At 39.0% G+C, this 12,746-nt stretch overlaps 1 protein-coding gene across 2 annotated transcripts in view; it reads left to right on the top strand.

The window, feature by feature from the left end:
• Positions 1 to 10,208: 10,208 nt before the first annotated feature.
• LOC136864507 (cyclin-L1) overlaps positions 10,209 to 12,746 on the top strand; it is a 531,120-nt gene continuing 528,582 nt past the window's right edge. Inside the window, exon 1 of one of the 2 annotated variants that reach the window (XM_067141567.2) lies at positions 10,209 to 10,726. In XM_067141567.2, the coding sequence (XP_066997668.1) occupies positions 10,502 to 10,726 (225 nt within the window). In that variant the 5' untranslated portion in view covers positions 10,209 to 10,501. The remainder of the gene's footprint in view (positions 10,727 to 12,746) is intronic. The other variant, XM_067141568.2, reaches the window with a different exon arrangement.

The raw sequence follows: 12,746 nt of genomic DNA, 5'->3' as shown, positions 1-12,746 counted from the left end.
TGGAACGGTTTATGCTAGGCTTCACGAAGAAAGACAGGGAGAGAGAAGATTACATCAGGTCAATCACAAAGGTCAGTGACGTTTTAGAAAGCGCGTTTACACTAAAATGGCAGTGGGCAGGCCATGTTGCTCGGAGAACTGATGGTAGGTGTACATAGCTTGTGCTTGAGTGGAGTCCGAAAGATCATCTGAGACATAAGGGAAGACCACCGGACAGATGGGATAAAGACTTCCGGATGATTACTGGGATCAATTGGCAGAACATCGCTCAAGACCGTCCCAGATGGAGAGACCTCATGAAAACCTACCTTGATTCGGACTTAACGAGGCCACATCGCAAAAACGATTAAATATGGCTGATAGGGATAGTGACAGTAATACACTTTTTATGAACAAACAGCTCCTTACGTCACTGAAAGGGGTCCTATAACATTTTTTATATTATAAATGGGTATAACTTTCGATTAATAATATTCAAATTTCCGTAAATATTTGGTAATAACACGACTTACTCAAGTGAAAAAACACATGCTAGCACTCCAACTGCCACCATTTGGAAAGTTTCGATAGTTCGGTTAAGGTCTGAGGTATTGTAGATGGTCTGGTTAAGTCTTATAAGTCGAGAAACGTGGCCGATTATTACGCATTCGGAACCATTACACCTAGAATAATTATCGTCAAAGAAGCTTTGAAGGTATTAATACTTAATGCAGCTGATAAACTCAAGGTGTTCCCCCTAAGAACAGCTATCACCACCACCATTACACTTATTCACATACCTTCACATTTATATAGATATACCATGCAGTTATGCACGTTGATAATTATTGTTTTACAGGGAATAACATCTGGATTATCAGCCACTATCTAAATGAATAAGCACACACACCACAGGTTGTTCAACACTTCTAAATGCTCAGGCTATATCAAACTATAACTGAATTACTGAAGCCTAATGAGAAGTACCATTCACAAAACTATCCTTAAAATGGACCATAATTTACAATATGATGAAAAACAGGAAGCTATGTAGGCTATAACCCAACAAAACAGCCAGTCAATAAATGTATGATACAATGCAGGAAACAAATATTTACATATAAGTCATACACCACTCTTGTCCAGAAATGTTGTGAAAACTGAATGTCTTGAAAATATTTTCCCACAGGAGTTCTTTAACGTGCCAGTAAATCTACCGACATGAGGCTGACGTATTCGAGCAACTTCAAATACCACCGGACTGAGCCAGGATCGAACCTGCCAAGTTGGGTTCAGAAAACCAGTGCTTCTACAGTCTGAGTCACTCACACCAGACATCTTACATTAAATGAATGATGTTAATTCTTTTGAGGGTCTTGAATCATATTGGCCAACATCCAGGTATACTTAGGTGTTTTTTGAATTTGTCTAATAATCTGGTGTGTATAACTGGTTTTTCGGGTCTATTATTTCGAACTCGTTGGCTGAATGAACAGCGTACTGGCCTTTGGTTCAGAGGGTCCCGGGTTCAATTCCCAACCCGGTCGGGGATTTTAACCTTCATTGGTTAATTCCATTGGCCTGGGGGCTGGGTGTTTGTGCTGTCCCCAACATCCTTGCAACTCACACACCACACATAACACTATCCTCGACGACAATAACACACAGTTACCTACACACGGCAGATGCTACCCACCCCCATCGGAGGGTCTGCCTTACAAGGGCTGTACTCGGCTATATATATCCACACGAAATTAAAAGTGTCTATTTTTGGGGTAGGTGGGTAAGTTCTCCAGGACTTGAAAAGGGTAGCATTTCGACATTTTCCTGGAAGGAGTGTGGGAAACTCCGGGAAAACACTCTCAGGATGGTCACTGTCAGGACCGAGATTCGACCCTTCTACCTCCGGACATCCACCTCAGCCGCACAGTCATGGCGCGCGACTTACGGATATGCTGTGAGGTCCAGAAATATATTTAGAAGATGTTCAAAGTAAGGTAAATACACGATGTGAGTCCTGGAAGGGATTTCGTTCTTTGGTCTAAGTAGTATAAGTCAGAATTAAACTATATGTACAATATTTCATTCCGTTCTAATTGTATAAGTAAACACATAAGGGAGAAGAGTACAAGTCATTTCGTGACATATTCTCTCTTTCCCTGGCAGCCTAAATACGGTATGTAATCATGTCAGTGTCTTTCTGTTATAGATTTGAATCCTTACCTGTGAAAAGATATAATACTCCCCTTTTCAAATCTCTGACTGCAATTGTAAGCAACGCATGATATAACCATTTTACCCATATTCCTTCAAATTGGCGTACTTCACTTATCCCATTTACGAAAATAGGTGCTTTTATATTTTTGTAATACATTACAATTATACAGAAAGAGCCTTGTAAGTCGATAATGATTACTTCAAATTCCCCATTTACGCCGACAGCCCGAGCATATTCACCATAAGTGTCCAACATCAGCTGATTTTTATCCTGACGCAGTGTTCTGCCGGCAGCGCCCTCTTTATCTATTTGTATGCTCGAAGTTGGGTATATATGAATACAATGTGATTGTGTTAAAATAAATGATCTGGTCGCCCTAAGACCTATCTGTGTCGTTAGGACGTCAAGCCCCTAGCAAAAAAAATATTTGTTGTTGCATAGGACAATAGTGATTACAAAACCTCGGATTTTAGGTGTTAAAGTATTATTTAGTTGCTGAAAATAGAGTCTAAATTATTTTTGGCAGTTTCAATTTTACGTATTTTAATAGGCATAAATTAAAATAACATGTTTATTTTGTTTAATTGATTATATCTCGTTAGGATGACATGTAAATCGTGTTTCACTCACCTCTTTGTTACACACGTCTGAGAATTTTCACATCCTTGTGAAATGTGGAAACTCCTGTAACAACTTTTTTCATTGAGTATGTCTTGGAACTTGACACTTCCGGCTCATTTCACGCACTGAAAAAACGGGAATACCGATCTGTTCTCACAGAATTAAATGGAGGTTGTTGTTTTTTTCCAGTAACTCAATGGATACTGTCTCCTGCCTAGCAACAGACTACGGGAGTGTTAGCTGCGAGAGGTTTTTAAGGCTTTCCGGGGAGTGTAGTTTTTACAGCGTTCCGATTGTAATATTTTGTTTAAGGTACTGATTGCGAGTCAGCAAATATTTTATTTTATTGGAATATATTAATGGCATTTTAACCGATTTAGGGATAAAATATGAATTATAGGAATATAGACAAATATATGGTCTAATGTCAATTCCGGCATTTTAGGTAGTATAGGTCTACCGTTTCTAACCCTGTACACACATTAAATGTGTAAGTACAACTTCATTATAAGTTATCTATGCAAGAACAAAATAGGTCTTTCTCTAAAATAGGAGGTCTAGTGATTACATCCTTCCATATTGTACCCTAACGGGCTTCGTATGGAAGACTCACGCATAATAATGCCTCAGCGTAACCTGGTAAACAACCACGGATGAGACCAAAATCAAATCAAAATATCTTTATTTGCAAATGAGGTGTCTACCTCGGTGGCAAATGGTACACTAAAATTCATTATAGTCAAGCACTAAATATTAAATTAACAAGAGAAGAAAATTTTCCTATAATACAATATTTTACAATTTACGCTAACAATGTTTTCTATTAAACACACAGCTCATCCTTAATAAATTTATATCGTTTACAAAATTCTACTTATAATATCTCCTGTACTACTTACAAATATAGTCAACTGATATACAGTATGTGGAATTACTTCAAATGATACTATACAACTGGTATAAGATTAATATTTACATTGCATTTATTTACTTATTAACTTTTTTTTACCCATTCTGGAACCTAAGTAGCATAACGACCTGCTGCGTCTTAACCAGAGCCCCTTTTGCCACCACTTTTCAGAGTTTCTGAAGGGCCTTCACAGCTACCGTAGCGGTCCCAGGGCCCTCGAAGTCCCCACTGTACTTCACCCCTACAGGCAGTCCCCTACTTTGGCTGTCCAAAGTCCTTAGACCAGGGGGTGGAATTAATTTATTCACACACATTTTTTAATTTACAATAACCCGCACTGGTCGAATGCCCTCTAACACTTCATTTATTTTCTCTGTTGCTGTTTATTCTCTTCTTGAATATCTGTACAGATTTTGGAAAAGGATCAAACACTACCCCTGGTAAACTATTCCACTCCTTCACACCCTTCCCAATGAATGAAAATTTACCCCAATCGCTTCTGCTAAAATTCCTTCTAATTTTATATTTTTGGTCAGTCCTGCCGATATAATTATTTTCCAACTGAAGCCTCTCACGGATATCTCCCCATGCTTCTTCTCTTGTATAGGCTCTATATAATCCTATAAGTCTAGTTTTCTCCCTTCTCTTACTTAAAGTTTCCCACCCAAGTTCCTTTAACATTTCTGATACACTACTTTTTCTCCTGAAATCCCCTGTTACAAATCCTTCTGTTTTCCTCTGCACACTATCTATTTCTTTTATTAGGTATTCTTGGTGAGGATCCCAAACACTGTTTGCATATTCCAATAATGGACGAACCATACTCAAGTAACTTTTTTCTTTTAATTCTTTGTTGCATCCTTTAAGTAGCCTCATTATGACATGTAACGATCTGTATGCTTTCCCAACAATGTCATCAACATGACCCTTCCAGTGCAAATTACTTTCAAATCTCACACCTAAGTATTTGCACTTGCCATCTTTTGGGATAACTACCTCATCCAAAGAATAATCAAATTCAGTTTTAAAGCTCCTGTTTGTAAAAGTTGTAACAGTTGATTTGCCTCCATTAACCTTCATATTATTTTCTTCAACCCATTGTTGGATACTTTCAAGGTCCCTTTGTAATTCTGAACAATCCTCAATGTTGTTTATTTCCCTATAAACAATGTCATCTGCATACAATCTTATTTTTGATGTTATATTGTTCCCTAAATCATTTGCGTATATTAAGAAAAGTAACGGACCGATTATACTACCCTGTGCAATTCCCTTCCAAACTTTCTCTTCCTGAGATACATTATTTCCTACTTTGACTTTCTGAACCCTTGAATTTAGAAATGTCTTTATCCAACGTGTAACCCTTACGTCCAATCCTATTCCCTCCAATTTCTTTAATAATATTCCATGTTCCACTCTATCAAAGGCTTTGGAAAGATCTATGGCTATGCAATCTAACTGACCTCCTGAATCCAATTGATCTGATATGTCCTGCTGAAATCCCACCAGTTGTGCCTCACAAGAAAATTTCTTTCTAAATCCATGCTGGCTCCTCATGAACCAATTTTTATCATTACATATCCCTCTGATGTACTTTGATATTAAACTCTCCAGTATTTTACAAACTATGCTGGTAAGGCTGATTGGTCTGTAGTTCTCTGGTTTCCTTTTATCACCCTTTCCTTTATCAATTGGTATTATTATTGATTCCTTCCATTCCTTTGGTATTACACTATTATTTATGACATAGTCAAAGAGAAATTTTAAATAAGGCACTATGTACCACCCCATTGTCTTTAATATTTCCCCAGTAATTTGATCACTTCCTGCTGCTTTTCCTTGCTGAAGCAGTTGGATTTCTCTGAAAATATCTTCATTTGTGAATGAGAAGCTTCTTGTTTCCCTCTGTGTCTCTCCCTCTCTATCTTCTGTTTCGGTATCCAACTCTTGACAATTATCTACTGAATCTCTAAATTCCCTACTAATTAGGTTTGCTTTCTCAGTATCTGTTAAATAGTGTTCACCCCCTTCTCCCACCATTGTAGGAATTTGGATTCCTTTTCCTTTTTGATTCCTGATATATGAATACAGCTTTTTCCATTTCCCTTTGTGGTCATTACCCTCTTGAAGTATGCCATTCATATAATTCTCTTTTGCTTCCTTTTTCACTCTATTCAGTTCCCTCATTAGCTGTTTTCTAGTTTCTCTACTCTCCCTACCCTCTTTCATTTTCCTGTTTACTATTCTACATTTTCTTTTTAATTTTCTTATTTTCCTTGTATAATAAACAGTGTCTGAGGTCATTTTGTCCTTCTTAACAGGTACAAATCTCTTCTCTCCTTCCCAAATGATTCCTTTAAATTTAGCCCAAAGTGTATCCACGTTACTCCCTTCACTTATACAACAACTGAATTGTGATTTAAGGTAAGTTCCAAATTCATCAACTTTAGTTTTTCTGTACAATTTCTTGTCTTGTGTAACCCTCTTATTAAGCCTTTTTGGTTCGAGTCCTACATCCATTATTGCAGCCTTATGGTCTCCTATTCCTTCAGTTACCTCAGTTTCATCAACAATTTCCCATGGTTTAACCAAGAATACATCTAGTAAGTTATTGAGACGAGTCGGTTCTTGTACTACTTGTGTAAATCCTCCCTCCCAAATTAACTTATTTGCCAGTTTCTGTTCATGGGCTTCACTTGCAGCTCCATTCCATTCAACTTCAGGCAAATTTAGATCTCCCCCAATTATTACCATATCATTAATATTGTTTTTATGAGTATAATCTATTATTTTCTCAAATATTTCCATGTCTCTTTCCTTTCTTCCAGGCCTGTATGTTCCTATAATTCCCACCTCCTTCATATTATCACAAACTAATTTTTTCCCTAATATTTCATCCCTTTCATCAGTAAACCATTCATGTGAACAGTAAGTTTCCTTCACCAGAATAAACACCCCCCTCCCTTTTTATCTCCTCGATCTCTACGATAGACTATGTACCCTTCTGGAAATACTTCTCTATTACCCACCCCTTCTTTCAACCACGATTCCACTCCTATCACCACATCAGTCTCATAAGATTCCATCAATGTACCGAATTTTAATTGTTTATTTACTACACTTTGACAGTTTACCAAGAGCAATCTCAGACCCCCTTCCTCCCTAAAACTTGACTGTTGCAATTGGGTAACTTGAAATTCCTTACTACCCTGAGTTTCTTTTTCTAGTTGACTGAGCCACCTTGAAGTACAGCTGGCTCTTTCTACTAGCTTTTCTCGTCAGTATTATAACTCAAGGGAGTTGCCTGTTTTACAGTACATATCTTAAGATTAATAAAATCTAGAACAATATCTGCTATCTTTCGTTTACCCGAATTGTTTAGATGGAGGAAATGTTTTGTATAACAGTATCTCTCAAAACTTCTGCATTGAATACCCTGAGTATTCCGAAAATGTTTACAAATTTTAACAATATCTGTATTGACCTTGTCCACTTCAATGTTCACACACGAGTCTCTACTCAAATCATGCCTGTGGGGCACGTTCACTACAAAGACGTTAGTGAGGGTCAGCTTCCCTAGTGTATGTTTAAGTTGTGATCTTACATTTTTGGCGTCGTCGTGAGGTACGTCGTTCGTCCCACCGATGATAAGCACTGAATCGCCGCTCCCGAAGTTCCTAGTTGCTGCTTCTACGTTTTCCAGAACATTACTAATAGAAGCTCCTGGATATATTTCTCCGGTTGCTGCTATATTCTCGTCGTTAATCACTCCCGCAATTCCCCTTTCTTGGCTATCACCAAACACAGCTACCTTCGCTGATCTAGGCCTAACTGGGTCTTGAATCTGAATTTTAGGCCTAAATTTTAAACTCGGCACGGCAACGGCAGCGGATCGCGATGATTCGGTTGCACGCGCGTGATCACCTTCTTCCAGAATTAAATTATTTAGGGCAGAAAACCTATTCCTAATGTTTATTTCCGGAAATTCAGTTGTAGATTTCTTCTTAGCCGGCCATCCACGAACTACATGACACCACGTGCTCGAGTTTGTTACTGGTACCGGTATATCACTCGAAGAATGGTCAGTCCCAAATTCTTGCGATCGCAGTCTTTCTTTTAATTCTTGATTTTCAACTTTAAGAATCTCATTGTTCATTTTTAGAATGTTTATAATTTCTAATGCACTTTTATATTCCTCATCGACTGTTTTCGGTGCTTCGTCAACACCGTCGCCAACAACAACATTCCGAACACACTGCTCACAAATCCAGTCAACATTTTCATTAGTTTTTACGTCTCGAGGGCAATTTCCGCACTTATAATGCCACCATCGATCACATGAATCACACAACACTCCATTTTTCACTAATCTTCGACATTTTCCGCACTTTTCGTCACATTTTACGGTTAATTTACTCGGAGGATAAAACACTACATCGTAATTACCGGCCGCCATTTTGAAAAAACTAGCTGTCAGAAGAGCGGCCCGAATTGCCTACGCGAGCTTCGAACCGCTCCCCTCCTACTCTCTGTGGTAGCCTCGGTAACTGGCGCACTTAAGGGGTGGTTACGTTCGAAAGAAGGAAAAAAACTTAAGATGGAGTCTCATCTAATATGGAAGTAGGATTTCTGGGTTCAACTGTCTACTGGATATTGCTTAGCACAGCTAGAAATTACAGGAATTATGTAATGGTGTTACGAAGACTAATTTGTTCTGAACTGTGACATAAAAGAAAACACCCTATACAATAAATTTTCCGCATACGGAGGGAACAAGAAAAGAAATAATCACATCAAATTGACTCGTCTGAGGGCGTTCCCTGACCTCATTCAGCATAAGCTTGATTTGGCATAACGGAATACAGTAATTGAGGCTTGGCGACTAATATCGTCTATCTTTCCTTCATTAATTTCGTACCTCTGTCGTTAATTTCATTCTTCTGTCGATCACACCGTGTAAGATGAGGAGATGTCCCCTTACATGATACATTCTACCCGTAGCACGTAAATAACCGTTCCCTACGGTACATAATTGACACATTAGAAAAATATGTACATAACACACAAAGAAACACACAGCACTGAGCTCGACTCCCCGGACTCCCTAACCTGACACCAAGACGGACAACGTTGGACATCGGTTCTGTTTGAACCCAACGAAATACCCGCTAAACACTAAACACAATCATATGTACACAACATGTATAAATGGGGCCATTCCCGAAAGGAAAACATGGCTATCAATTTCTTCTGTCCCGGCCCAAACTTTATGTAATCTCGCACAAACCGGCTCACTCTGACCTGGGCTCGAACTGGACGCCTTCCGACTGAGAGGTACATATATTATAATCCCTAGGGTGTCGTGCACTATCTTGGAGTAAATTACTACGGAAGTAGCGTTTACTAAAGAAGTCCATTCTACAGAAGTAAATTACTACGGAAGTTATTTACTCTGGAAGTAACGTCGGAGAGTTGAAGTGCAATTTACTCTTTTAGTTAGTACTTAGCGGTCGTAACTCTCGGAGTACCGGTAGTCCTGTGTTTGTGCGTCTTCTTTAAAGAAATCTAAATGGATAAAGTTATATGCGATAGTAAACGGGGGTAAAAGTAAGCGAAAAAGATAAATGTTTGTTAATAGAGATAATGACGATCTATGCAAAGGATATAGGGTGTAAGAAACACAACGTAAAGATGCTGAATAAGAAAAGAAATTCATGTAGAGCCGTGACAGAAGAATTCAATACTTCGAGTGACGGAAAACTCAGTGAAGAGCTAGTTAATATTCGGTGGAAGGACTTAAAAGCAAAGGCGGAAGCAAAGCAGCAGGAAGTCATGTACAAACGGGGAAAATTAAACTGATGGTGGTTTCTTCATACCGATTTCTGAAAAGGTCACCGTTGTCGAGGGCAAAAAATGGGAATATGCGTGCAGTCACAGTCAATTGCACCCACGATGTGTGGAAAGCTGCCAAAGTGAAGAATATCCTTTTATTTTCCGAACAATCATCTTCATTTGTAGGCGCACCTCCCTCTTAGTCTCACTAGTGCTTTAACCATGCAATGAAAGATACGGGCAGCAGTTGTGTGGTAAACGTTAATTAGATCACTGGCAACTGTCCTGAAATGTTTCGGTACGAAACACTCGTAGGGCACACAGCAACTATAATTTGAGAGATACAACAAAATTAAGGCAGGAATTCACTTGTAAGTGTAAATCTAAGAACAAAATTTCACACATCAGCTGATCGGTTTTGCTACTGCACTCAGTTTCAAAGTCGTCCCGCTAGGTGCGCTGGGAATGAATGTATTGCGATATCTCGCAGTGTCCACGTATTCCCTATGTGTATTTAGTAGAATTAACGCACACGGTATATCTTGCCTGTCGTAAGAGGCCAGCAAAGGGCCACTAGTTGGCGACCACGGGTCCGTTATATGATTATTTGCATATTTACACTTTTTACTATTATTCAGCCAAATATTCGGACGAATAGAGATTGAAAGATTGAAATACATCTTTTGTTTGAAAAATTAAATGCTCTGTGTAGTGTACACTACTCTTTGAAATACAGAGAACTCTGTTGTGAACTGGCGGTCGTGTGTTTTTCCTGGTTGTAGAATGAGTTTCACGTAATGAATACCGGATTGATGGAAAACCTGCTAATTTCATGTATAGGTCGATGTATTTTATTAATCATTGGTGGAATCTACGTTAATAGTGTTACCAGAGCGTATAAGGCACGCGTTCATATATTTTAGTGGACTTCGGATTAGACAATGGGTACTGCCAAGCAAGAAAATAGTGCTACAGTTGTATCGAATTCTGTCAAGAAACCTTACGGAAGAATCGTCTTGACTTTAAAGAACTGTCTCCTTCCAGAAGAGAAACTGTCTCCTACGCCATCGCAAACTGATGGGCTAGATAAAGAGACTGAAACCGACCTGAGGGTCCTGGGGTGTGAACTTATTCAAACCGCAGGAATATTATTGAAATTACCTCAGGTGAGTGTTATTCGTGTGAAGCGTGAATATAGCTGAGATTTTTGTCTTATTTGACATCGTTTGGAATTATTTTCTGCATTTATGAAAAATTCGTCGCGAGTGTGTTATGCATAGCCGAAGGCATTTTGTCTCCTGTGTAGTTATGTGAACTATTGCTGTTTTTTTTTTTTACCGGGAGTAAATTCATTGTTCACATTACTGGTCTGTACCGTAGTGCAGGCGCAGATTTAGGAATACAACTCAAGACCTAGTACAACCATGAGTTGGATTTTGATGGATATCCATGATATTACACTACAGATAGGCTGCCAAGATATGGGACTGGTGGACTCCTGGCTGTCGTAACGAACACCTCTCACCTGTAGAATGAATTCCTTTTGCATCACTCCTACTTCCTTATACCGGTAATGTTTTTTATTTGCTTTACGTCGCACAAACACAGATAGGTCTTATGGCAACAATGGGACAGGAAGCGGCCGTGGCCTTAATTAAGGTACAGCCCCAGCCCGGTGTGAAAATGGGAAACTACGGAAAACCATCTTCTGAGCTGCCGACGGTGGGGTTCGAACCCATTATCTCCCGGATGCGAACTCACAGCTGCGCGCCCCTAACCGCATGGCCAACTCGCCCGGTATAATGTTGTAAATCTTGTGTAGTTCATAGTAAAATTCTACCTTAATATGAGATGGGTTATCCAATTTCCCTTGATTTTTCCTTTTAGAAAATGCTGAATTTTTTCTTGCAGAAAGTATGGTACTTCAGATCCTACTTTATATTAATTAACTGTTTAATTTTCGTGTTAGATTTAGGCCACGATACTGATGTGCTGTGCAGTTTCCTTATCAAAGGAAAAATGTCGGGATTGTGGTAATGAGCAGCATTGTCAAAATGCATATGAGATTTTTGAAATGGAAAGTTATGTCCCTCGGGTTCAGATTCCATGAAGGACTTGTGGTCCTGTAGCTGTGAAGACGATATTAACAGACATGTAAAACTAGAGTCAATAGGGTAACTTCGTCCTTCAGGATAAGTTTGGCCCAGAAAACCAGAGAAGTTTTCAGAACATACCCTTGACATTCAAATGGTGGTTTTCCTTCCTTTTGCATGCCACATTTTCAGTTTTGTTTTTCATACAAAATGAAGATTTATTGTTAGGGTAAATGTTGATAATATAGAAACTTAATTTATCATTAAAAATTGGGGGTGCCGCATCTGTACCCTGTGTGTAGACTTAAGGGGTGATAAAAATCATATAAAAATTATGTGCAGTGATACCTTAAGTAATCCTTCCCTTATGTTTGCTGGAAATCCACCATCCTGCCCCAAGAACTATTCTTACTTATATAGCAGAATTAAAACTGAGACTGTGCAAATCTGCTGAATGTGACCATGTGCTCTGTTTCTTTTGGCTGGCCAATGTTCGCAATGTGTTCCTATTCGCCAGACAAGCTTCGTATTGTCTCTGACAGAACTCGCATCGTGTGCAAGTACAGGGCTGCCATATTCGCTAAAAGTAAGAGAACCATATCCAGACCAATGGTTTTGTCACTAACCTACCCTAACCTATCCACACCAATGGTTTTATCGGTTACGGTACACAATGTCTCAAGTATTATTACAATATTATAAGTCCACCTGTTCAATACAATACACGGTACACAAGCCGGCTATCGCCAGTTCACTCGTAGGCGCCGTCATATGGTGTTAAATATGTCTATTACGGTACAAGGAAGGAGTAGAGGTGCAAAAATACTAGGTTTTTGTATTATTACCTGCCATATAGAACACTGAAGAAGACACTATATAGGACTGGTAGAGCACATGGCGACCATGTTTACTTGGTGACGGAGGGGTGATGACGTCATACCTGATGTCACAGGGTGTAAGAGAGAGACAGGGAATTAATATCCGAAAACTAAGTCCGAATTTTTGCTACTGCGCATGCGCCGCCAATTTAATTATTTAGCATTTCACCGTGGACAAGAAAAATGATCGTGACATGGGTATAGTGCGCATTGGT

The sequence above is a fragment of the Anabrus simplex genome, chromosome 2, assembly GCF_040414725.1.
Source record: "Anabrus simplex isolate iqAnaSimp1 chromosome 2, ASM4041472v1, whole genome shotgun sequence".
Taxonomy (NCBI): Eukaryota; Metazoa; Arthropoda; class Insecta; order Orthoptera; family Tettigoniidae; genus Anabrus; species Anabrus simplex.
This window is presented reverse-complemented; position numbering and strand designations above follow the sequence as displayed.